Here is a 27730-nt window from a genome sequence, read left to right as displayed (position 1 = left end):
CAATTATGTGTATTTCCTTGTTCTGTCTCTATTTCTCTCCATATAGACTAAAATAAAAGACCACAGTTAGAAAACCAAATTAAGAGACTGCCGTAACAGCAAAAGCAGAAATAAAAACAGCTGAAATCCAGGCAATGGCAGAAGGAATAGGTGAGGATTTGATAAGACTTAGCAGGTCTGAAGAGATTGACTGGATATGGCAGAGGCTAGATGCATTGTAATGTATTAACCAGGAGATGTACTCTAATGTATTAGACGAAAAGTACAGGAATAAGAAGGGGTTTGTGAAATAGGATGAAAATAAAGTTAAGTTCAATTTTGGATACATTAAATTTGAAGTACCTGTGGCATACCAAGATAAAGAGTCTACTAAAAAGTAGAAATGAGATTTGGACTGTAGAGAATATTTTATCTGGAAAAAAAAAAAGATTTGAAGTCATTGATATACAAAAGTATCTGAGTCGCCATCACAAAGACATGGATGGATAAGAGAAGACCAAGGGCACTGGGTAATCCAATAAATCAAGGGCAGAATAAAGAATAAGTAAAAGGAACTTAGAGAGACGGGTTTGAGGATGGGCAAGATCCAAGAGCAAGTGATTCCAGAAGCTAAGTAGATTTTCAAGAAATAGAGCATGGTATATACCTCCAAATGCAAAAAACTGGTCAAGGAGGATGAATACTAAAAAGAAGTCATTCATTTTGGCAGTTCTAAATTGGCTGATAATCTTAGATCTGTTCAGCACAGCATTGCTCGAAATGTGGTTATACAGTAGGATATTAGCAGAAGGTCTGGTAGATATTTAACCCATTATTCCACATAATCAATTTTTACTGGGTTAGTGTAAAAACACTGATTTTCCCATTTCCAATGACACTGAGAAGAAAGACTGATATATAAATGAATCTCATTTTTTCTAGCTAAAGAAGATACCAAGGTGGAGGGAAAAGAACGTGAAGAGCACTTTACATTCTAGCCTGTTTTCTGCCTCAGCATCTGAAGTCACCCTCGTGATTCTACACCATGAGTGGCTGTTACAAGTAGGAAGCAAACTCCTGGAAGGAAAGCAGAGCCTGAGCCGGAAGCTGGAGAGCTGGTCCCCCAGCAGCACAGCTCAGGTCCCGTCAACTTACTTTCAAGTCTCAGGGCCTCTGAGCCCCTCCCTGCACCTTCCACAGAGGGCACAGGGTCCTCCTCTGCTCCCCTCTCAGAGGGCTCTTCTTCAGCAGCTTCCAGTGACAGTGAGTTTTCAAAATATTTCTGTTTGTCATGGCTGTTGTCCAGGGCTTTCTCATGACAATTACCTCAATGACAAGAAACACAGATATTGCACATTAGAACTTGTGTTGCCCCATAATGCAAGGTCCCAAAACCTCAAGAAGAGCCAAAGGTGACAGTGCTGGTTTTTGTCCACATACAAAACACTGGTATGCAGGCGCAACCACAGCCAGACTTATTTTGATTAAGATTCTGCATTGAAGTTCAAGTTTCGGCTGCCAGGCTGTGGTGAGGACCCAGTATTGAGGGTGGGTAGAGTGTGAAGAGCGAGCCCCAAGATCTCGTTCCACTCACAATGGCTGTGAAATACTCCTGTGGAGTTAAAAATATAAAAGCTCTCCTTCTGTTTGCCTTCCGAGGTACAAAACAACACTTTAGTACCTGAATAAGTCTGAAATAGATTCATTATAGCAGAGAAATGTTCTTCCATCGTGTCTTAAGATCACATATGCTAAAAGGTGAGGGCTTATGAGAAAAATGAAAACCAAGGAATAAAAGGAGGGTAATGGCAGAGATTCCATACTAAGACTGCAATATAACAAAGGTTCCTGTTTTTCTTTTGGTAAGCAAATTTTTGAGCTAGGTACAGTGGCTTCTCAGGACACCCAGGCTGGAGGATTGCGCCTTGCGAATTTGAGCTCAGCCTGGGCAACGTAGCAAGACTCGTCTCAAAAAAAAAAAAAAAAAAAAAAAAAAAAAAAAAAAAATGAAAACAAGTTCTAGTCATGTAAACAAAGATTTATTTAATCATAAAATGTCAAATTTTAAATGTAATCCTGGTAATTTTTGGCAAATATAGTAAACTGACTCGTACAATTTTGCCAGTGAAAATTGCTAATGTGCATAAAATGTGCTAATGTGCATAAAAACACAGTCTTTAGGTCCACCTGTTGGCCATTTTCTGGGTAAGAGAACATAGGCTGTGGTGTCTGCTGTGGCAGTGATGCAGCTCTGACATCTGTCCCCCCTTGGCCCATTTTAGTCCAGCTGATCTGGCTCGCTAAACAGGTGTCTTCTCCCTCCCTTATATCCTATGTACATGGTCACTGAAGACACACATTAGGTGGAAGGCCAGAGCTTTCCCACCAGGGAATTTCATAAGAGTGTAAAGTAACTGCTCTCCTTCAGCAGGACATTCGAATGTGTTCTAAAGAATGCTGCCTCAAAGAGAGAGACACACCCAAACAGGCTCTCTGCACCAGTGGAAGAACATGGAGGCCTTTTCTGGATTTGATGATTCCGTTTTAGGTTCCATAATTTAAGAGAGTACTTTTCAGGCCAGTTCCCTTATTATGCCAAGAAAATAGACTCCAGACCTTTTCTGGCATAATAAGTTGAGAATGAGACCACATGGCTAGGAGATTCTTTCCATTTTCTAGTTCTGTACTCTTGCCTATCTGAGGCTCCCAGATACAACAAGGCTATGTCAGAAACCAAGGACCCTTCCTTTCAAGAGAGTTTTAGTTATAAAGTAACTTGGGAAGATAGGAGAGCAGACGACCGATACAGGAGAGTGGGTCATGCCAAGTGCACCCTTTAGAACATAAGCCTCAGTGCGCAGAACTTGAATTATGAGGAGCAGGTGGGACTACAAAAGGGAGAACTACAGGATGGGATCCAGCATTTTTCAAGTGCTTGAGTTCTTTCCACTTAACCCTTATAAAAACCTTGTGAAGTACTAGTAGCTTTTTTTTTTTTTTTTTATATGTAGAAACTACAGCTCAGTGAAATCAAGCAACTTGCCTGAGGTCAAACACTAAGTGGCAGATCTGAGATCTGAATCAGGTCGGTGCACTACAAAGCTTCTTGGCGTTTCACTAGTCAGTGCTGTGTCTAAGAGAAAAGGACGAGGAGGTGGCATTCCAGGCAAGGAAGCACCATGTGTCTGGCAAAGCAAAGGGACAGGAATTCTCATTTGTGTTTTTGAGGCCAGGAGCAGTACAGTGTGACGGGCGCAGAGGGCAGGGTATATGTGCTGTGTGTGTGCCTGCGGAGGAGCAATGGGAGGAAGGCACGAGCAACGGCAGCTGCTTGCTTTCTCTAGATTCTTCTTCCTGTAAGAGGACAGAGGTTGCTGATTTGCCTTCACTTCTGTTCTGACGATCTGGTATATAAAGTATGGGGAACTAAACATAAGAACATTAAAATAAAACAGAGCAAAGGTAAACAACCCTGCGCACTCAATTGACTCTAATTTACTATGAAGAACATCACACTTCTCAGAGATGATTTTTAATTGGGATATAAATAAGCATGGCTATTAAAAGTAGAGACAACAATGACAATGATGCTGATTAAAGCATGTTTTCACCTTGACACAGGTTAAGTAAACTTAACATTACCAAAGTAAAGGACAAACCTGTAACACTGAGAACCAGTGCAACTCTGTTTTCTGAAGTTATTTTCCTCCCATAAACTCTGTATCTCTTGCATTTCTCTCTCACCCTCTATTGTAAAAATGTAACTGGTTTCATCTTTTAAACTATCTGCAATAGCCGAATATCTGCAATAGCCGGACGTGGTGGTGCGCACTTGTACTTCCAGCATTTGGGAGGCTGAGACAGGAGGATCACGGTTTGAGGACAGCCTCAGCTACTACTTAGGGAGGCCCTTTGCAACTCAGTGAGACTCTGTTTCAAAATAAAGAAAAAAAAAATAGGGCTGGAGGTGTCGCTCAGAGGTAGAATGCCCCTGGGTTCCATCCCCAGTACCGGAAAAAAACCCAAAAAACTGCAATACAAATAAGCTGCCTTATAAGCAATTTATAAGATATGATGCGAATAAGACCCTCCTCCTGTCAGGCCTCAAACCTGGAACCCTCATGAAGCAAGCCCTGAGCATTCAAGGATTCTTATACTCCAACTCAAAAAACTGGAACCAACAACATCTTTCAAAGGAGAGCAGAAGAGGGCGAGAGAGAACTGGGAAAAAGGAAGGAAGAATAAGAGGTTTATGTTAGGGTATTTCTTAGAAGTAAGCAGCATCAAAATGATCAAATACAAATCAAATGTTTTAAGATTAAGAACTGTTAGTATGAACTTTCTTACATTCAGGGTTAAAAACAGACTGGCTTAGAATTCTGGTGTAATTTGTATAGGTAGCTAGGCTAGTAATAGAAAATTAAATGGCCTAATTTTTAAACTACTTTTTCCAGCTAACTAGCACTTCAGTAAGAAACAAAGTCTCTATTCTCTAGAACTAGTATTGGTCTGCTTCAGCTCAAAGATGAACTAAAAGAGTTGCTTATATCTAAAAATATAATTTAATTTCCTGGCAGAGGTGAAGATGATGTCCTCATTAAAGAAAAAAGAAAAGGTTGGAGAAGAAAATTGGAAAGACACCTGGAAAGTAACAAGTCCTGTTCCATGCATATGAATATTATTTTTTGCTGATGCCAAAATGAGGAGATTCTACGGTGTAGGCTAACCTTGAGAGTATGTTTTAACTTTTTATAAAAAAAGGATCCACATGATTTAAATGAAATGTTTTAGATAACAAGGTCCCAAGTGTAAATGGAAACACTTTTCTATGCATAATGCCCTGCACTTGCTTGCAAAGCATTTACCATCGAATCGGAATCCTGGCAGTTTGGTTTTTCTTAGAAATAAGAAAGTACAAGGAAAAATCAACTAAGTATAAAACTGTAAGGAGGGCACTGCAGATTCTGGAACTGCTGAGATCAAAGACAAATCAGATTTTTTCTTGCATGAATCAGGGTTTTAATACTGACCTATCCTGCCAGGGTGTTACAGAAAACAAAAATATTTAATATGCGTTGTCAAAGTAGAAATCTCCTGAGGAATAAAGGCACAACTTATCCTGTGGTAGACAGTTCTTTTTCAGAGTAAACAAAGTCCTCAGAACTCCTATCATTTCTAAGGTTAGGAGAAGCTCCTTTCTTTGCATATCGGATCTGTATACAAAGTTCCTAGGATACTTTCCACTTTCTAACTAGAGCTGAGTTAACATTCATGTGTTAAAAAGAACTCTTATGTTTTGAATCTCATAAACTGGTAAAAATATTCCTAGCTGCGTACCTTAGGGTCCTCTAGGGTTAATTATAACAAAGACATGCTACAAATGAGTGGAGAAGCACTGGAGCTTTGTGAGAGCCAAGGAGCTAAAGCCAGTATCAGTGGCAAGATCCTGTGGTCCTTTTGGCATCACAGCACAATCCTTAGCAGCACAGACTACATGAGTTCAAGTCCTGTTTCCGTGACTTCCTAGTTCTGGAGAGCAAGGGGTTAAAAGAGGTTCAGAGTTATTATTTTTTTTATTTTTATTTTTATTTTTTATTTTTTTATTTTTTATTTTTATCAGAGTTATTTTTAACCTCTTTGTATATTAGTTTCTTCATCTGCAAATTGAGTTTAATAGTAGTGCCACCTCATTATGTTGAGAATTAAATGTAAAGATCTGGACCACTGCTTAGCACATGGTTAAAATACTATTATTATTGTCCTCCTAAAAAGTCACAACAGAGTAAAAAGTCATACTAGTGTAAGCTCTTTAAACAAGGTCTTGTAGCTAGGGCCATCTCAGAATCTCTAGTACAATCAACTGGTTATTGGCTGTTATTGGTGTGTCTGTTTAATTTCAACGTGTATGTGTGTGTTTGTGTGTATGTGCAGGGATGCTGAGGTGATACACCTCAGTGTATATAACTAGAAGTCAGTCCCTTCATTTCCTCTCAGGAGACTACAATAACACACTGCTGAAATGAGCCTGGTCAGTGACCAGTGGGGGTGAGATTACACAGACTTTATTCTGCTTGTCCTACATATTTTTTCTTGGTTGATGCTAATCATCACTTTGTCCTCTGCAATGTGAGTCCAGGGAAGCATATTAAGTTCCTCATGTAGAATGAAGTCTATGCACAAAGAAAGATGGCTAAATAAGACTTTCCACCTGACCAACTCAAAAGTAATCCCAAAATATGATGAACAAGACCTTTCAGGGGACACCCCACACCACATACAAGGCTGAAAGGAAGCAGAACTGTGATCTAAATTTAACTTAGGACTTAAGTATTGTGACTTCCTTTTAGGGATTTAAGACAGTAACACTAACACTGGCATAAACCATTTGCATGCCTAAATGTTAAGCTCTGTAATTCAGAGATTATATAATTTGTAACTTTCAGTTAATATGCAATAGGTATTCCTTAACAGAGTGGCAAAGCTCCAGTGTTACCCCATCCTTGTTGTCTTTAACAAGTTGCCTTCAAGAAGTGTTACTGGACATCTAAATGCCCTATTTCTTCAATCACCTATCAAAATTTCTATTTTATTTCTTTTTCTGTGTGGTACAGGGGATGGAACTCAGGGGCATTCTACCTCCGAGCTATACCCCCCAGCTCTATTTTTTTTTTATTCTTTATTTTGAGACAGCATTTCACTGAGCTGCAAAGAGCCTCACTAAGTAGTAGCTGAGGCTGTCCATGAACCACAATTCTCCTGTCTCAGCCTTCCAAATGCTGGGATTACAAGCATGCACCACCATACTGGACTTCTATTTTATTTCAAACACACAAGTTTTCATGTTTCTAACATGCAAATGCTTTTTAAATTTGCGTCTTATTGTTATTAATGTGATGTCTAAAGAATGAGTCTTGCTGAGCGTTGGTGGGTGGCATATGCGTGTAGTACTAATACTTGGGAGGCTAAGGAAGAGAATCACAGGCTTCAGGCCAGCCTCAGCAACTTGGAAAGACCCTCAACAACTTAGTGAGTCCCTGTATTAAAAAATAAAAATAAAAAAAGAAGCTGGGTGTGGTGGCACACTCTTATAATCCCAGTGCTGGGGAGGCTGAGACAGGAGGATCGCACAGGTTCAAAGCCAGCCTCGGCTACTGAGTAAGGCTCTCAGCAACTTATTGAGACCCTGTTCCCAAATAAAGTATAAAATAGGTCTGGGAGTATATCCCGGAGGTAGAAAAGCCCCTGGGTTCCACCCCCAGTACCAGCCCCCCCCCCCCAAAAAAAAAAGAGGGCTAGGGGTATAGTTTCTGGTTCAATCCCCAGTGCATGCATGCATGCATGCACGTGAATATTCTTGATATCATTTCTTTTCTATTTGCCTTTTTAAAAAAATGTGTGTGGTACTAGGAATTAAGCCCTGGGGTGCTCTACTTCTGAGATACATACCCAGCTTTATTTATTTTTTATTTTGATACAGGATCTCACTAAGTCACCGCATGCTGGCCTAGACCCTGTGGTCCTCATCTCAGCTTCCCAAGTACTGAGATTATAGGCATGTGCCACTGTGCCTGCCTCCCTATTTGCTTTAAAGTTAGTCAGTGACAGGATAAAATATAAGTTACATTTTAGAAACTATGCTAACAGCTCTAAAAAGAAGTCAGTTATATAAAGAGAACTCACTTTAATACTTCCATTATCCTAAACTGTTTTCAGTGTAGACATCTCCCCATTTACTCTGCAGCATTATTTTGTGTGTGGTACTGGGGATTGAACTCAGGGGCACTCTACCTCTAAACTATGCCCTGTTTTATTTTTCATTTTGAAACCAGGGTCTCACTAAATTGCTGAGGGCCTGGCTAAGTTGCTGAGGTTGGCCAAGGACTGCGAATACAGGCGTGCCATCACCATACCAGCCACAAAAAAATGTTTTTGATAAAATGAAGTCACTAATTCACTAATACCTTTTTTTTTTTTTTTTTTGATACTAAGGATTGGGATTGAACCCAGGGGCATTTTACCTCTGAGCCACACTCCCAGACCTTTTTTAAGTTTTTTTTTTTTTTAATGGTCTCACTAGATTGCTGAGTCTCACTATTATGCTGAGGCTGGTCTTAAACCTGTGATCCTCCTGTCTCAACCTCCCCAGCACTGGGATTACAAGCATATGCCACTACTCCTGGCTCACCAACGACTTTTTAAACTAAACCAGCTTCTTACACTTTATTCATGTGCAAACTACTGTCAGGTACCAATATCATACTTACATGTTTTTCTATAAATACATTCACAGTTTAATCTGCTTTTAATTTATGTTAAGAGGAAAAATCAGAAGATTCAATACCTCTAATCCCTAAATCCCCAAATCCCAAGTTCAAAACTTCCCGACAACAGTATGATACCATGTGCAGAAACTCTACACCTGATCTCAAGTGATGAGTTACAGTCAAAATGCAGGTGCATTGCAACTCTTGTGTAAAACTACATTCAGGCTAGATGTATAAGAAATATGGATGACTTTCGTGTTTAGACTTGAATCCTGTCCCAAGATAGGTTACTATTCCAAAATATTCCCAAATCCAAAAAAAACCTAAATATATTTTTTTTAAAACATTTTGGATAAAAAAAAATGCTCATCTGGGCGTGGTGGCACATACTTGTAATCGCAGCATTCAGGAGGCTGAGACAGGAGGATCCGGGTTCGCAGACAGCCTCAGCTACTTAGTGAGGTCCTTTGCAACTCAGTGAGACCCTATTTCAAAATAAAGAATAAAAAATAGGGCTGGGGGTGTAGCTTGGAGGTAGAATGTCCCTGGGTTCCATCCTCAGTATTGAAAAAGAAAAAACTTTTCATAAATTATGGTTGTGACATTCAAGTCACATTATTTTTTAATGCTCATTGAAATAAACCAAAGATATAAGAAGTGCCACTTAAAAGTCTGCACATCTCAGGTGATATTTGTGCCATACTTTGGAAGCCAAACACTGGCTACAATACTACTGACCTCTTCTTCCTTCTCAAACACTTTTCAGTACTCAGCTCTCTCTTGGTTCTCAACACTTGTCTTTTTTTCTTTTTTAAACTCATTTACTCTCTGTTTCATAAATGTTAGTATTTTCTAAGATTCCATTCTTGGTATTTTCTTTTTTTTTAATTTTTTTCTTCTTTTTTTGTGGTACTGGGGATGGAACCCAGGGGCCTTCTCTACACTCCCAGACCTATTTTATATTTTATTTGGAAACAGGGTCTCTTAACCAAGCTGAGGCTGGCTTCGAACCTGCAGGATCCTCCTGTTTCAGCCTCCCAAGTGCGGGGATTACAAGCGTGCGCCACCATGCCCGGCTGCATTCTTGGTATTTTCTTATACCCTGGCACATTCTTTCTAAGGCAACCAGAGGAATCATAAAATGAACATATCTATCACTGAACTTATTCCCAGAACAACACTGATGCATAGATGACTTCCCCTCTGTATTTCTTCTCTTGATTAATGATATCAACATAAAACCACTTATCAAAGTTATAAACCTCTCTAATAACTTCCTATTCTGAAACACCATGTTCAGTGTTTGGTCTTTCATGAAATCTTCAACACCCGCAGCCCCCCTTCCCTCTCATTTTGCTGAGAAGCAATTGTAGTTCCACCATCAAACTTCTAGCATCCCTGAATCTTGACCTATGTACTATCCCTGCCCCTCTCTAAGGAAAGCCAATATCTGTGCTTTAGATCCCCCTCCTACTACTCTAGAACTCCACTTCTACAATGATCTTTCTTTCTGTGATCTTCAATTTCTCCCCTTTTACTTGATAGGCAGATATTAAATTATTTCCTATTTTTGGAACAAAGCCAAACATCTTCAACCCCACAGTTGCCTTCACCTGCATCTTGTCTTGCCCTACGGCAAAAATCTTAAAAGAGCTGCCTGCCAGCTGCATCTAGAGATTTTAAAACCTGTAATTAGGCCAGGCGTGGTGGCGCACACTTGTAATCCCAGCATTTGGAAGGCTGAGATGGGAGGATTACCAACAACCTCTGCATTACCAAACCCAGAGGTTCATTCTGTTCCCATTTGACTCAACTTCTCAGGATATATTTATAGGCAATGATAATGACACCACTCGATTGCTCTTGGTTTCTGAGACAAGATATTTGTTTCGTCTTCCTACTACCTTACTGGCTACTCCTTTGCTACTCTTATTTTCCTGACCTCTAAATGTAGAAGAGAAAAGCCCTTTTTTATTTATACTAATTACTGAGGTAATTATATAGACACTCATGATTTAAAAAAACATTCCTAAGCCAGTGACTCACAAATTGTTACTTCTAGCCTAGGGCTTGCCTCTGACCTTTAAAATATCCATAGATCCAAGTACCTACACAATATCCCCACTTGAACATTTAACATGCAACTCAAATGAACATATTCCAAACCAAACTGTTTTCCTCCCTAACTCTACTCCTTCCTCAGACTTCACTAGCCCATCAAATAGCAACATTATTTACCAGGTTGTGCAGGCTGCAAATTTAGGAGACAATCCACTTCCCTGACATCTCTTTCTTTCGTTTTCTATATCCCCTTCTGGTGGTGTCTTGTTATATCTCAAATACGATCACCTCTTACTTCTTCCCTCCCACCCAACGGTCCAAGCTAATATCATCTCACAGATACTTCTGCAAGAGCATCCTAACTCATCTCATCTCTGCCCTTACCCCCACAAAGTCTATTCTTAGCAGAGCAGCCAGAGAAATCCTATTAAAATGTACTTTAAGTCATTTCATTTTTCTGTTCAAAACCTTCCAAATCATACATTCTTCTCTTAAAAACACAAATTTTTAAAATGGTCTTCCAGGTAGTAAATATGTGGCTCCATAATTTCCAATTCACCCCTGCCTCCACCTCCTGTACCTTCATGTAACTGCACCAGCCCTGTTGATCTTTGTTCCTTCCTGAGCCTTCACAGTGACCAGTCCCTCTGCCTACGACAGTCTCGTGCTGTACGTCTGCATGGTCAGAAACCCAGTCTCTCTAAGTCTCTGCTTATGTCACCTTCTCAATGGACCTCCCTTGATGACTCTGCCACTGTGATATTTCCCCCTATAACAGTTATCTTATACTAAGTAACTTTAGTTTTAGCTCTACTACTGATTGATTCTGATGACTATATTAAACTATAATCTTTCTTCTAGATGTCTGAATTCATAATTTTTTATTTTCTCTCACATCGACACATCAAAAATATGTGCTAATCAAGTACTTACAGCTCTTTTAAATAAAGAGATGCTGTATAAAAATCTAGATACTTATTATATATAGAGTTACATTTTACGTCACTGCAAGATATAGCTGCATCTAGAGATTTTAAAACCTGTAATTAGGCCAGGCGTGGTGGCACACACTTGTAATCCCAGCATTTGGAAGGCTGAGATGGGAGGATTGTGGTTTGAGGACAGCTTCAGCTACTACTTAGTGAGGCCCTTTGGAACTCAGTGAGACCCTGTTTCAAAATAAAGAATAAAAAAAAATATGGTTGGGGGGTGTAGCTCGGAGGTAGAATGCCCTTGGGTCCCATCTTTAGTACCGCAAAAAAAAAAAAAAAAAAAAAAAAAGCTTATAATTAGTTAACCCAAGTGTTAATTTTTTTCACAGAAATAAATGGAGGTGACCTAATAGCATAGTAAAATGCTACAAAATTCGGACCCATAAGACTATCTTTTACAAAAGGCTGTTTAGCAGGCATTTTCACTAATTCTTACGAAGAATGTGCTAAATAAAACAAAGGTCCTTAGTTGTAGGTAGCATATAGTCCACTGGAGGGCAGCAAAATGCAGAATTTCTTTTTCATCAAAATCTGAATGCAAAATTGATTTAAGCTTAAAGTCATATAGCTACCGCAATTTAGGTTGAAGAACACAATATAAAACCGCAGGCAATAAAACACATTGTAAAAGGAAATATGATTTACATAAATAGGTTCTATAAATATACAAACATTGTTAAGGTTCTATAAATATACAAATGTTGAATATAAGATAATCCATCTGCATATTGGAACAGATAAAAGTTCATGGAACATGATTTAAAAGTTGTTCTGTTTTCTCCTATTGATGCAAAGCTATAAAACATATATTATATGAAAACTTGTATAAAATTCTAAGAATATCTAGACATTAAAATTTGAGTTCATAATTTCTAAATATCTGGGCTAATATTTTTAAAGTGGGCATGTGTCTCTGAATTACAAAAGATCAGGATTCAGGAATTCTGGGCTTAATACCTAATTCTATTTGGTGAACATCAATGCTGTTGATTGTGGCACACTTGTAAGCATCTCATGTAAACGAAGTCTAGTAAATACAATCTATCCTTGGCCTTATGCGTCCTTTCTTTTTTTTTTTTTTATTGGTAAGTGAAGCAGGGCATGGCTTTCTCACAGTTTTATTTGTGTATGCGTGTGGTACTAGAGATTGAAACCAAGTGTATTCTACCTCTGAGCTATATCCCTAGCCCTATTTTAGTATATATTTTGAAACAGTCTCACCCAAGCTGTGGAGGGCCTCATATTGCTGAGGCTGGCCATGAATCTGCAATCCTCCTTAGCCTCCCAAGTACTGGGATTACAAACATGTGCCACCATACCTAGTTACAGTTGTTTTTTTTTTTTTTTTTTTTTTTTTTGAGTCTGGGGATGGAACCCAGAGCATTTGACCACCGAGCTACACCCCCTGCCCTTTTTAAAATTTTTTTAATTCTTTATTTTGAAACAAGGTCTCACTAAGTTTCGGAGGGCTTCACTTAGTAGTAGCTGAGGCTGTCCGCAAACCGAATCCTCTGGTCTCAGCCTCCCAAATGCTGGGATTACAAGCGTGTGCCACCATACCTGGCTCCGGTACAGTTTTAATTTGAAAATTATTCCTTTTTTTTCCCCCGATACTTTCTAATAAATAAAAATAATACTGAATATTCAAAATTAAAGTAAAACCATACACATTAGAGACACAATAACAGGACAATCTAGACTGTTTAATAGAAAATATCTTTGCTGGCCGGGCGTGGTGGCGCACGCTTGTAATCCCAGCATTCGGGAAGCTGAGACCAGAGGATCGCAGTTCGTGGACAAACTCAGCTACTTAGTGAGGCTCTCTGCAACTCAGTGAGATCTGGTTTCAAAATAAAGAATAAAAAATAGGGCAGGGGTGTAGCCCCTGGGTTCCACCCTCAGACCCATTAAAAAAAAAAAAGAAAAAAAAGAAAATATCTTTGCTGAATATAATTTTGTGTATTAGTAGAGTTGAAAGATGAAAATACTTTAAGTGGTTAGACTCTCATCAGCTTAGTGAAACCTTGTTTCAAAATAAAAATAAAAAATAGGGCTGGAGGTGTAAGTGAGAGGTAGAATGCCTCTAGGTTCAACCCCAGTACCAAAAATAGGAAAAAATTAAAAAAGAAAAAAACTTAAAGTGTTTGGCATTAATAGATGCTTAGAAAATTTACCACCATATAATACTGCCTTAGCGATATATTTCTGGGACTCTTCTACAGATTCAGTATTTACTCACTTTGCCCATAATTGTTATTAAAAGTATTCCATTTTTGGTTAATAGGGAAGATAATCACTATTGTTTCATGAAATTTCATGAGAGACCTTTTTTTAATGTTCAGATTTTTAAGATTGGTTTTATATCCATCTACTTTGCTGAATTTATTGATCATTTCTATAAGCCTTTTGGTTGAGTTTGTTAGGTCTTCTAAGTATAGTATCATGTCATCCGCAAACAGTGAAAGTTTGAGTTCTTCTTTTCCTATTTGTACTCCTTTGGTTTCCTTTTCTTGCCTTATTACTCTAATTAGAGTCCCTAGTACTATATTGAAGAGAAGTGGTGATAATAGATGTCCTTGTTTTGTTCTTGTTTTTAGGGGAAACTCTCAAAGTTTTTCCCCATTTAATATGACGTAGGCGGTGGGCCTGTTGTAGACTGCCTTTATGATGTTGAAGTATGTTCCTTCTATTCCATTTCTCAGCATTCCTTGTTTTGTTCTTGTTTTTAGGGGAAACTCTCAAAGTTTTTCCCCATTTAATATGACGTAGGCGGTGGGCCTGTTGTAGACTGCCTTTATGATGTTGAAGTATGTTCCTTCTATTCCATTTCTCAGCATAAATGGATGTTGGATTTTGTCAAATGCTTTTTCAGTGTCTATTGAAATGCTCATATGATTTTTGTCTTTGGTTCTGTTTCTGTGATGAATTCCATGGATTAATTTCAGATGTTAAACCAGCCATGCAACCTGGGGTGAACCCTACTTGGTCATGGTGTATGATTTTCTTGATGTAGTTTTGAATGTGTGTTGCTAGTGTTTTGTTTAGCAGTTTTACATCCAAGTGCATCATAGATGTAGGCCTGCAGTTTTCCTTCCTTGAGCTGAGATCTTGTTTATATTCCAAGCCATTATATAGTCATTTAACAAATCATATTTTACTTTAAAGAGGGAAAAGTAAGTTGTAATTGAAGAATGAGTTTGCTAAAGTGATCAATTTAGTTCAACTTATATTAAATGACTTATATTAAATAACACTGTAGAGTAACCAACTCATATATGTGGAAAATAGTATGCACTTAAAAATTACCCAAATAATTAAGTTTTAAACCTAGAAAATGCTGTAGCATACATTCCCATTGGGGTAACAGTATTTATTAAATTGTTAGAAAATGCTGGCTTCCTTTCTAATTCATGTGAGAATGATTTTAGGTCTACTAGCAGTAATAATGTCTTCCAGTCACCTTAATTTGATCAAAGACTTGCTAAACTTAGTTAATTAGCTAATTAAGCCAATGTAAAAGGGACTAAATACTTTTTTAAAAATTTTATTAATGAGCTTTATTTGAAAGAACTAAAAACACCAGTTCCTCTAAGTCAATTTTTCTTTTACTGTCCTTGTTTTGGGTCCAATATTATCATTGGGAATAATATAGTTATAATATACTACAAACCTGAGAAAGATCTATTCTAAGTTATTAGTTTCTTGAACTTGTGTGTGTGTGTGTGTGTGTGTGTGTGTGTGTGTGTGTGTGTATGGTATTGAGGATTGGACTCAGAGGCATTCTATCTACAAACTACATTCCCAGCCTGATTTTATTTTTTGTTTTGAAACAGGGTCTTGATAGGTTGATAAGAGTTTCACCACTTGCTGAGGCTGTCCTTGAACCTGTGATCCTCCTGTCTCAGCCTCCCACATACTGGGATTACAGGAATGCACCATCACATCCAGCTTAAACTAGTTGAAGTTAAACTGGAAAAAAGTTCAACACTTGAATTTCCTCTCTTCACATGGGTGATATAGAAATAAAGTTCAAGAAATCTGAAATACTAAACAAAACCATGTAAAACTAATGCTAAGGAAGATTCTTTAGATAAAGGTCACTACATAGAAAATCTTTTTTTGAAATAACAGAAATTACAAGAGAGGATGGGTGTGGTGGCGCATGTGCTTGGGAGGTGGAGATAGGAGGATTGCACTGGTTCGAAGTCAGCTGCGCTGGCTTACGAGGCTTTGTTTCCAAATAAAAAATATAAAATAGGTCTGGGAGTATAGCCTGGAGTTAGAAGGGTTTCCAGGAACAAAAACAAACAAACAAACAAAAAAAAACAAAAAAATTACAAATTATAAGAGAGGTAAGAAAGATAATAGAAAGTAAATGAATTGTTTCTATTAATATAAAAACTAACTGGAAAATGAAAATCTGTTACTAGGCTGATCTTAGGTAGCCTACAACATTTAAAAGGAGGTGCACATCTATAATCCTAGTACTGAGGAGGCTGAGACAGGAGGACTGCAGGTTTGAGGCAGTTCTTAGCAACTCAGGGTGACACTCAGCAACTTAGCAAGACCAGACCCTGTTCCAAAACAAGAAAATAGGGCTGGACGTTTTGCTTAAAGACAGAATGCCCCTGAATTCAAATCCCATTACCACCATGTCCCAAAATGAAAAAAATGAAAGACCATACCTATTCTCTAGGACTAAGGAGGAAGGTAAAGACCTTTAGTTTGAATTTTAAAGCTCTAAATACTCTATATTCAATTAATTTCTAATGACTTACTTCTATCCGATATCCACTATGTAATAAACACCTCAATCCTCCCAGCAAGTGCATGACATAGGTTTTACTGTCTTTCATTATATAGATAAGAACACAAGTTATTGGGATCAGAAAGTTACAGCAGAGGTGTAACTTCATTGTAACATCAACCTATGTGCTGCTAGCGCTCACCATTCCACTGCACCGCCTTACTCTAAGGCATATTGTGCTAAATACTGATCCACAACTGAGCTATGACATCCTAATTCTCAGATTGCTTTTGGTCTCTTTACTAAATAACTAGACTCTGATATTTAAAATGCGAGTATTATTTACTATCATTGCATTAAAATCCTAGGGCAGTCTGGTATAGTGAATCAGGGAAAACAGTTTCTAGTCCTAATCTACTACTAATTATCAATGTCTTTTAGGCACTGATAAATAAATGGGTGTCAGGTTTTTTCTTTCTTTTAACATACAAAATGAAGGAGCCAAAAGGAGAGACCTATGCTTAAATACTACAATCTAATTTGACCATTATGAGACACCCACTGATGAGGTCCCTAACAATGGCGAGATACGGAATAGCCACATATAGTTAAACTATACTGTCACAATTCAGGGCAGAGCATCAAATTCATCTTTTTTTCTTCTTCTTATAGTGAAGGTTAAACAAGTAAATAACCAAACATTGTGAGACTCTCAAAATGAAGGCTCTAACTGGTAAATTCACAACAGGTTTAGGTAATAGAACAAGTGGAAGGAAAGAAAGAGATACCATGCAATGTCAGGTGACTACTCTAAGGCTCCGTAAAGGTCTGAAGTGCCTCCCCTGAAAGGCCAGAGGCTGTGGTTCAGTGTCTGGGTGTACAGAAGAAGGCTTTAACTCTCATTACACTTTGACTTCATGAATAGAGAAACCATCTTGTATCATGAATGCAGGCTATTATTGCTATTATTATTTTGCGGTTCTGGGGATGGAACCCAGGGGCATTCTACCTCTGAGCTATACATCCAGCCCTATTTTTTATTCTTTATTTTGAAACAGGGTCTCACTGAGTTGCAAATAAGTAGCTGAGGCTGTCCCCGAACCACGATCTTCCTGTCTCAGCCTCCCGAATGCTGGGATTACAAGTGTGCGCCACCACACCTGGCTTACAGGCCATTATTAAACAGATTTGGGAGAGAGAAAAGGAACTCAAAAGCCTACCAATCCCAGCTACACATAATACATACTTTGGTTCCTACAGTAAGTAATAACTACATATCTATGTATCTAAATTATTTTAACTAAATAATTAATTATTAGTTATGTAAAATCCTTGGGAAAATTTGAGAAAACTATTTCCTGTGTTGCACTGATCAGAATTGGAACTCAAATTGAGCTCATGATTTTGTCACCATGTAACAGCTGCTTACCACTGCACACAGAAGAGGTGATGTTGTAGAGAAAAGGATAAAACTGCATACAGCGGATCAACTTCAGGCTGCTCTCACATTCTGGGCATTTGGTAGTTAATTTCAAAGCTTGTCTAAAGGCTTCAAGAGCCCCACTGATGTTCTTCAGAGCAAGGTAAGCATTTCCTAGGCTTAAAAAGGTCAGGGGCTGAAAGGAAAAAAAAATCAGCAAAATGTTAGTAAGTAATAATGTTTGAGTTATAAAACCTTTACAGTATGTCTTTTGGGTTTTCTTAGTCTACCCCATAAAGGTTATTGCTAACTGTCCATTTTATTCATGCCAGTCAATTCTAAACTGTGTAAAATATGTAAATGTGTTTTCCTTTTCTTTTTCTTTTATCCTTTTGGCCATACTGGGGATGGAACCCAGGGGCATTCTACCTTCAATCTATACCCCCAGTCCTACTTTTGTTTTTTTATTCGTTATTTTGAAACAGGGTCTCACTGAGTTACACAGCTAAGTAGGTAAGGCTGTCCTCAAACCATAATCCTCCTGTCTCAGCCACCCAAACGCTGGGATTACAAGCGTGCGCCACCACCCTCAGCTTGTAAATGTATTTTTTAATCTTTCTTATTAAGAACATACTGTGTGTAATACATACTAGTCTTAAGTGTACAACTCAATGATTTTTTATATATAAATATATCCCTGTAACTGCCACTCAGCTCAAGATATAAAACATTTAGAAAGTCTCCAGTATCCTAAGAGGTTACTTGGGTAACCCAATCTTACCCCAAAAGTAACTATTTTTGTGGCATTACTGCTATCACTGTGAATTAACTTTGCCTGTCCTTTAGTTTTTATTGACGCTATTTGCACATAATTGTCACAGTGACACATTCACATATGCACACACACTGTGTGGCCTGTACCTGTGCCTGGACTTCCCCTTCCTCTCCTCTGCCTCCTCCCCTGTCCTCTTCCACTCTATTATTCTCTCTCCTGTTTTCCCGAGATGCCCTTTCTTTCCTATTTTTCTCTAGCTTCCACATATAACAAAAGATATGCCACCACTGATTTTCTAAGTCTGGCTGATCTTACTTGATGATGTTCCTTAGTTCCATCCATTTTCCTGCAAATGACATAATTCTGTTCTTCTTTATGGCAACTTTGCCAGTACTTGAACTTCCTATAAATGAATTCATATAGGCATGCTGTCTTAGATTATATAGAACATGTACCCTTTTGTAGCTTATTTCACTCCTTCTATAATTCATTTATTCTTAGGCTGGGCATGGTGGCGAATGCTTATAATTCCAGTACTTAAAAAGGCGGAGACAGAAAGATGGAAGGTTTGTGGCCAGCCTCAGCAACTTAGTGAGACCCTGTTTCAGAATAAAGATAAAAAATAGGACTGGGGGTATAGCTCGGAGGTAGAATATCCCTGGATTCAATCCCCAGTGCCACAAAATTAAGTGAAATAAATAAAATAAAATGTAGTTCATTACGCTGGGCGTGGTGGTGTACACTTGTAATCCTAGTGCTTGGGAGGCTGAGACAGGAGGAATGCACAGGTTCAAAGCCAGCTTCAGCTACTTAATGAGGCTTTTAGCAACTTAGTAGACCCTGTTTCCAAATAAAGTATTAAAAAATAGGTCTGAGAGTGTAGCCCGGAGGCAGAAAAGCCCCTGGGTTCCACCCTCCTCAGTACCACACACACACACACACAAATGTAGTTCATTCTTTTTTCTCCAATTGATGTGTAATGTTTCATTGTATGAATATACCATAGTTGTTCATCTATTCCCCTATAAATTGGCATTTGGGCTATTTCCAAATTTAGTTTTAGTAAATAAATATCAAGATCAAGTTAAAGAAAACAAAAACAAAATGTAATATGTTTTTAAGTCTCCTATGAGAACACTTTAAATGTAATAGAAATAAAAAATTACCCAAGTGTAAGGGTACTTTTTACAAGCTAAGATTAAAAAGTCAGAGAAAGGAAATATTTTAACATATGACAGATGGTTAAAGACTTTGTTGTACAAAGCATTCACACAAAATTAAAAAAAACCTTTAACACGATGAGCAAAATGTATATACTTTAAGAACACAAATGAAATTAAAAACTTCATGCTAAAACAGAGAAGAAACATTTCCAAACAAGCACGCTCTTTTTTATAAATGTTAATGCAAAGGCAGTGTGACATCATTAAAAGTGTCTGAGCTGAGGCCAATCTCCCTAACTTTAAATCCGGGTTCCGCGACTTCTGGTAAATCTCATGTTCATGTAATTCAGAGTTTCCTTATTTGCCAAAGGGGAACTTGTGGGGTTGCAGTGTTGACTAAAAGAGCTACTACATGCGGAATGCTTAGTATGACACCTGGCTCTAGCAAACGATCAAGAAAAGTGAGGCCGGGCGTGGTGGTTCGTGCTTATAATCCCAGTACTTGGGAGGCTGAGACTGGAGGATCGCAGGTTCGTGGCCAGCTTCAGCTATTTACTGAGGCCCTCTGCAACTTAGTGGGGCTGTTTTCAAATAAAGAATAAAAAACAGGGCTGGGGGTGTAGCTCAGAGGTAGAATGCTCTTGGGTTCCAGCCCCAGAACCACCAAAAAAAAAAAAAAAAAAAAAAGAAGAAGAAGAAGAAAGGAAGAAAGAAAAGTGAGCAGTTATTTTAATTGTGTAATTCGGGTGAAGATAACAGGTAAAATGAGTATCTGTAGATCCTGATTATGACAACATGTATTGGTCCAAATTTTTTTTGGACTGGCATTTTTTACCACAGCTATCAAAATATCCATCTTTCACTGATTTAATAATTATACGGCAAACAATCTTTGCTAAGAAAGTTATTTGGAATATAGAAAAGGCCTTATGTAGGAAACCAGTATTGATAAGAGCTAAATACTATCAGAAAACAAAGGAATAAGTTGTGGCATGTCAATTAATTGAAACTTTACATAATCACTTAAATCAAGAGCTTTAAAAACTACGTAATACAAACTTTAAAGATCACTTATGCTAGCCGGGCGTGGTGGCGCACGCTTGTAATCCCCGCGCTTGGGAGGCTGAGACAGGAGGATCACACAGGTTCGAAGCCAGCCTCAGCTACTGAGTGAGGCTCTAAGAACTTAGTGATCCTGTTTCCAAATAAAATATAAAAAAAGGTCTGGGAGTATAGCCTGGAGGCAGAAAGCCTCTGGGTTCCACCCCCAGTACCACCAAAAAAAAAAAAAAAAAAAATCACTTATGCTACAGAGTTGCAACAGTATGAAATATTTACATAGAAGACATGCATACAAATAAGTATTTACAAACATTGACACTTGGGGAGGGAGTACAAGTTACCATATATATATATATATATATATATATTTTTTTTTTTTCTTTCTTTTTTTGCTGGTCTAGGGATGGAACCTAGGGGCATTCGACCTTCGAGCTACACCCCTGCCCTATTTTTTATTCTTTCTTGAAACAGGGTCTCACTGAGTTGCAGAGGGCCTCACTAAGTAGTAGCTGAGGCTGTCCGCAAACCGTGATCCTCTGGTCTCAGCCTCCCAAATGTTGGGATTACAAGCGTGCACCACCATGCCCGGCCATCCTGATCTCTTGATTTATGTTTTTATTTCTTTTGCAGCATACCACAGTATTTAACAGCCAATATTTTAATATAATTTAAAAATATATAAAGACAATGGCTCTCTAAAAGAGCTCAGTTTTCTTCAGAAAGATACCGCCTCATCTGGTAGCAGTAAGTAGAAATTATGGCTGGACTGAGCCTTCCACCCTGATGCTGACTTCACCTCCTGGCAACTTGATCTAATATAGTATAGAGACTGTAAGCTTTTGCTTAAAATCTTATCTTAAATTTGTGTATTTCAAATGAAACACTTAATAAGCAAATATTTTCTTCCCATATTAAAAAACTAGTCCTGGGATATCTTAAATAAACTTGTTCTATTTAAAGGATGCACATATACCAGCCTTGTAATCCCAATATTCAGGAGGCTGACAGAGGGATCACGGTTCAGGGACAGTCTCAGCAACTTAGTGAGACCCTGTTTCAAAATAAAGAATAAAAAATAGGGCAGGGGGTGTAGGTCAGAGGTCAAATGCCCCAGGGTTCCATCCCCAAACCTGCAAAACAAATAAATAAATAAATAAATAAAAGATGCACATACATCTTTTAAGATTTCATCAGATATAAAACATATAAAGAGTTAGGCATTAGGTCAGATCACCCTAACTGTTGATCTGACCTAATGCCTAACTAAGTATTTACCACAATTATTTCATCAAACTTTATGTAACAGTTATAACATGCATCCTGACTTCAGAGATGCTAAAATATTACCAAAAAACATAAAAAAGTGGTATCTTGGAAACTAGTAACTATGGTGAACAACAAAGAAAGTGGTGATATGACTCCATGTACTGACTTCATGCGAGAGCTTTGGAGGCACGAATGTAAGTCTACTCATTCTTACCAAATAGCCTCTAAACTCTGTTCTGGCTTGGGTGGTTTATCTACAAATTAAGGCTGTAAAGCAGTTTAATCAAGTTGTGATAAGCAGATAAAGTATGAATCAGGTGTTTCACACTGACATAAAAAAGTGGTAGTATACTTTTACAGCTATGTCATTCTTATTTAAGGGTAAGGTTTTCTTTTTTTTTGCAGGTCTGGGGATGGAACCCAGGGGCATTCAACCTCTGAGCTATACCCACTCCCCTATTTTTTTATTCTTTATTTTGAAACAGGGGCTCACTAAGTTGCAGAGGGCCTCACTAAATAGCTGAGGCTGTCCGTGAACTGTGATCTTCCGGTGTCAGCCTCCCGAATGCTAGGATTACAAGCATGCGCCATAACTCCCGGCTGAAGGGTAAGTTTCTTAAAAAAAGTAACTGTACAGTTACTAGTTTCATTCACTTAACATTAAAAAGAGATAAGTAAAAATAAAAAAAAAGTATTGTATGAACCAGGTATGGTGGCAATGTAGTCCCAGTATGTGGGGGGCTGAGACAGGAGGATCATAGTTTCAAAGCCAGCCTCAGCAACTCAGTGAAGCTTATAGCAACTTAGTGAGACCCTGTTTCCAAATTAAAAAAAAAAAGATTAAAAAAATAGGGCTCGGGGTATAGCTCAGATGTAGAATGCCCTCCCCACTTAATCCCCAGCACCACAAAAACAAAACAAACAAACAAAACCAGTATTTTATGCCATCTCTTAAAATATACAAATTCTAATTTGAAAACCATGACATTTTTCCATCCTTCCTATAAAAATACAAATTGTACTATAGAATGACATACATATGTCATTAGTAATATGAAGCTATGAATAAATAAATAAATAAATAAATAAATAAATAAATAAGTAAAAAACCTTACCTCAGAGCTATTGATGGCCAAGGCTTGAAGGAGCAGCTTAGTAGCATCAAGGTGAAGGCCATAGTGAATCAGGAGGTTGGCCAAGTTGACAAGAGGAATGTCCTGGTACTGAAGTGGAGCTAAGTTCAAAGCCCTCTGAAGACAGGCAATAGCAAAAGTGCTGTTCCCTACTGCTCTCCAGTAGAGTCCAGCTTCATTGAGAATGAGCCAGACAGGAGCATTTGGCTAAAAATGCCAAAATACTTCAGTTAGTTAAAAACTATAGTACTTGTTCTAAGTAGGATCATTAATAAATACATATTAGTTTTTAATTAAAATTACTAAGCGTTCAAAGTAAACGACTCACCTTGTTGATAGCATGAAATAAGAAAGACCCAATTTCTTCTTCTGGGATAGTATAGTTATTAATACGGGAAAGCAAAATCTGAAAGCATCAAAAGGAAGACTAACTCAATTGAGAGTAACAGGGAAGACATTTGAAAAGACTTTGCTGTGAATATCAATCTTTACTTGAACTCTTCCAGAACAATACTTCAGACAGATCTTTATAATCATATCTATAACATGAGGTCATCGGTATACCAACAGGTGTTGATTTGCTCATATGTATGTATTAGTTTCCCTTAACTAAAAAATGTTAAGAGGTGTGCGTGTGTGTGTATGATATTTACCTACATATTATGACAATTTACTATATTCCATTAAGGTCCACCTAACTGACCAGAACCCATAATTCAGAAGACAGCAACATGCAATACCTGATGTGATAAAGAGTTGCTACCTTCCCTTGGTGGAAAGTATCAGATCCTTAGTCTAGTTTAGAGCTCTGGAATATTGACATAACCAAGGGAAACTCTAAAGTCAAGATCATGGTCTGTTTATCTTTGTATTCCAAGCACCCAGAACACTATGTCACAATTATATTTTTTGCTTCAGTAAATGTTTGCTGACTTAAAGTAGTAACTGCTTATTGTTTTCAAGTTTTTAAAAACTGTGGTTGTGATGGCCTTTTTTTCTATAAAAGGTAATAATTTCATAACTATGTAATAGTCTCTGCTATGGTAATTTTTATTAAGAAAACATTCCTAGTAATACACAATAGGAATAAAAAGACAGAATGAAATTATTCATAATTTTGCAGAATATTTACTAAATAAATACAGATTCCTAAGGACCACATAGAGGGCAAACACTGGGGAAACAACCTTCAAGCTTCCAATTCATATAAACTTCTGGAGGCTCAGAGGGTGAAAAGCTAATCTGCAGGGGTCAGCATGGCCTCCATTAGGTTACAATGAGTTCTGCTGTTCACCTCCAGAGCAATCAGGCAGTCTATGTAAACAGCAGCCCCAAAGAACCTTTCCCTGGCATTCCTTCAAGAGCATGACTGACTTCTCCATCATTTCCTCCATTCTTTAACTCTATATTTAGCTTTATACTTAGAGCTCAATAACTGCCTTCTACCAAATGTCTGTTCCATCTAAGAGGCTTCTGAAGTCACCCAGAATGGACGGCAATAAACACCAGCCTAAGTGAGCCTTACTTTTCGTGCATGGTCATCTGGTATTTTGGCTTTCAGATCCATGCGGACCTCTAATTCTTTGACTAAGTAGGACAGAGTGTGGCTTTTTCTGAAGTCAGTTATGGAACAGTCAGGGGTTTGGGCCTCTTCTTCTGAAGAATAATCATCACTGGTGAGTTCGTGGATCCTGGCACAAGAAAAAGGAACAAGATTCATATTTTCAAAGTTTGGATGAGTTCGGGATAAAGACTTAACCTTTCAAGTCCAAGGCTGGTGCTCTCAAAGAACCGCCAGACGACAATCATGCAGAACCAGGTGCTTTGCCAAATCCATCAGCACTTGCCTGAGTCCTTTGTTCTCCGGAGGCAGGAAATATGTAGGCAATTCCCCACCAACAGGGACTCTAGGGTAGCTTTCTGTACAATCTGTTCGTTTAGGCCACAAAATATGCTGTTTGTCCTAAGAGAGAAACAGGGCTTCTCATAAATTTCTTTGGATTCAGTATTTCATCATGCTAAATGAACTGTTAAAAGAACTTAGCTATGTATACTAGGATAATTGAAGAGAAAAGTAATTTTTAAGATAAATGTATGGTAGCAGATTCTATAATATCCTTTAATATGCATATTATTGGTTTATTTTTAATTTTTTTTTTTTTTTGGGTGGTACTGGGGTTCCTGGAAACCCTTCTACCTCTGGGCTACGCTCCCAGACCTATTTTTTTTGGAAACAGGGTCTCTTAAGGCAGCGCAGCTGGCTTCGAATCTGTGCGATCCTCCTGTCTCCGCCTCCCAAGCGCGGGGATTACAAGCGTGCGCCACGCCTGGCAATATATTATTGGTTTATACCAGTCATTCTACCTGCTTTACCACATCCTGATTTAAGATAGGCAGGATAAGCCAGCTGATTCAATGTAACAGGAGAAATTGGGGTCTCTGGGTAAAAAAGTCAATCTTAGTTCCTCGTGTTACATATGAACAAAAAGCATGTTGTGCCAGCTGCTACTGGCCGCTATCTTATGACCATGAAGAAAACAAGTTTATAGATGAAACCAATATAGTATGTGAAAGAGGAGAATTGAAAACCTGGGACTTACTGGGTTTTAAGTTGAGGTGCAGTTTCTGCCTTGTATGGAAAGCATGCATATGCTTATAAAATGACATGATTTTTCTTTGCCCAAGCCAAAGTTGAGTAATTGTTTGATTTGTAAAATGTTCATTTTTCTAAATATAAAAAATTGTACTAGAAGTCTACTGAACTTATATCCTGAAGCTATCAAACTTTGAGTTTATATCATATATAGTTAAATGTAATTAGCTGTATTACTTGTTAGAATAAACACTCAAATTCTGAAAATTTAATGGTGAATAAAAAAGTACATGGTCTCTGTCCTCAATACCTTGGTATACTGCCACCAGATAACATACGTTTCTTCATTGCTAGCCTAGAACACATATCTGTCAACCTGTTTATTGTACGCATCTCCCACTAGAATGTAAGCTCCCAGAGGGTAAAGAGCTTATCTACTATAATCCTCGTATCCGCTGGGTCCACAGTTGGGAGCTCAATAAAAGAATGCTGATTAAGCTGGGTGTCATATGGCTGTAATCCCAGTACTTGGGAAACTGAGAAAGGAGGACCACAGGTTCCAGGCTTGAATGCAGCAATTCAGCAAGACCCTATTTCAAAAACAACAACAACAAATAGGGCTAGGGGTGTAGTTCAGAAATAGAATTCCCTTGTTTTCAATTCCTAGTACCACTGAAAGGAAAAAAAAAAAAAAAAAGAACAAATAAGTTTACAAAAGTATTCATTTAGGTCAAGTTTAAAAACTTGCTAATATTGGCAGTTACACTCAGAGCTCAGCACTGAAATTAGGATTTATATCTGTCCCATTTCATTGGGAAAAACTCAAGGAACAGCGTGTGTCTTGCTCATTTACTGCCTAGCAGAATGCTTTCTATTTAGTAGACGTGTAATAAATATTTGCTGCACTACATTGAACAGTGACGCGGACCATATTAATCATCGAGGACAGTAAATTTAGTACGTGGGAGGCTGAGACAAGAGGATCACAGGTTCGAAGATGGCCTCAGCAACTCAGTGATATCCTGTTTCAAATGAAAAAGATAACAATAATAAAAGTAATGGGCCTGGGGATGTAGCTCTGAGACAGAATGCCTCTGGGTTCAACCTCCAGTACCAAAACAACATCAGCAACAAAATACTAACATGGAGAGCCACTGCTTTAAGAGGTCTTCTCTGATGGAGAAAATTTGTTCATCATCCTTTACAAACTTACCCTATATGCATCAGAGTCCCGGCCCCAGATCCACAGAATAGAATGGGCTACAGGAGAAGACTTGACCAAATTACTGATATCACTCTGATTTGCTGGAACATCAAAGTTCACAGACATCATACTAGATGTTGATGAATCTTCACCAAACTAGAAAATGAAAAGAAAGTCCAATTGAATTGGGAGTAGAAAAGGAGCTATGAACAAGACTTAGCTCAAATTAAATAAGCTAATGAATATTCACAACTAGGAAGAGATCAGAGAGTAGGTCCAAAATAAAACAATGAGATATTTTAAGTACTAAGTCTTAACAGTATTCCCTTATGGGTTAGTAACTTTCAGTCAACTTTGCCAATGGAAATGAGAAAACCAACATGGACTATTTTCTTTCCACTTACTTCCTTTTATGATTTAATCTCTTCCAGGATTAATGATTAATTTAAAGACGTGGTTCATTGGTCCTCTCTGATGCCTAGATTAAAATGATTACTAAATAAAATTGGTGTGCTATGGGTAGAAGAAGCAAAGAAGCTTAGAAAGCATTCTTAGGGGTTTAATACAGACGTCACTTAGAAACTATAGACTAATCAATTTCAAACACAAACTTTGAGGTAAAAGGGGAAACTAGGAAATGAAAGAATACAAACTTACATAGGTTTTCTCTAAACCAAGGTAAAACAATGTTTGATATAAGAACCATATAGTTCTAGTATATTTCTGAAAATTTGCTTATGAAGGAGAATAGGACTGGGGATGGGATGGAGTAAGAGAGAGATGGGGAAAAGAAACCGAAATGATGAATTTTTAGCCCTAGGCCTTTATGACAACAGATCTGCTCACTTTATTATGGTGACATAATAATATGAATGTATCATACTGGAAGCTACACTGGTGCAGGAGAGTCTGTGACCATAATATCCTCTATAAACTTAACTTAGCCTATATGCATGACTGAGTTTCAATTTTTTATGCTGAGTTTCAATTTTTTTTCATTTGAAATATTACCTTTTCCTCCCTTAAAATGAGTGGATTTAGCACTAGGAGCTACAATCCCAAAGGGTATGA

At 38.0% G+C, this 27730-nt stretch overlaps 1 protein-coding gene across 5 annotated transcripts in view; it reads right to left on the bottom strand.

Moving 5' to 3' along the window:
* The window catches only part of TTC17 (tetratricopeptide repeat domain 17), a gene marked incomplete at both ends in the record, with an annotated part of 116657 nt that overhangs the window by 45111 nt on the left and 43816 nt on the right, over positions 1 to 27730 (bottom strand). For 3 of the 5 annotated variants that reach the window (XM_080717760.1, XM_080717762.1, XM_080717761.1), the window contains 6 exons: positions 17473 to 17659; positions 22845 to 23069; positions 23191 to 23268; positions 24388 to 24553; positions 24710 to 24825; positions 26669 to 26815. In XM_080717760.1, coding sequence (XP_080573886.1) covers positions 17473 to 17659; positions 22845 to 23069; positions 23191 to 23268; positions 24388 to 24553; positions 24710 to 24825; positions 26669 to 26815 — 919 coding nt within the window. Of the gene's footprint in view, positions 1 to 1134; positions 1306 to 17472; positions 17660 to 22844; positions 23070 to 23190; positions 23269 to 24387; positions 24554 to 24709; positions 24826 to 26668; positions 26816 to 27730 lie in introns of all 5 variants that reach the window. The other 2 variants (XM_080717759.1, XM_080717763.1) reach the window with 1 other exon arrangement.

The sequence above is a fragment of the Muscardinus avellanarius genome (genome assembly GCF_963383645.1).
Source record: "Muscardinus avellanarius genome assembly, chromosome: 1".
In the NCBI taxonomy this organism is placed as follows: Eukaryota; Metazoa; Chordata; class Mammalia; order Rodentia; family Gliridae; genus Muscardinus; species Muscardinus avellanarius.
This window is presented reverse-complemented; position numbering and strand designations above follow the sequence as displayed.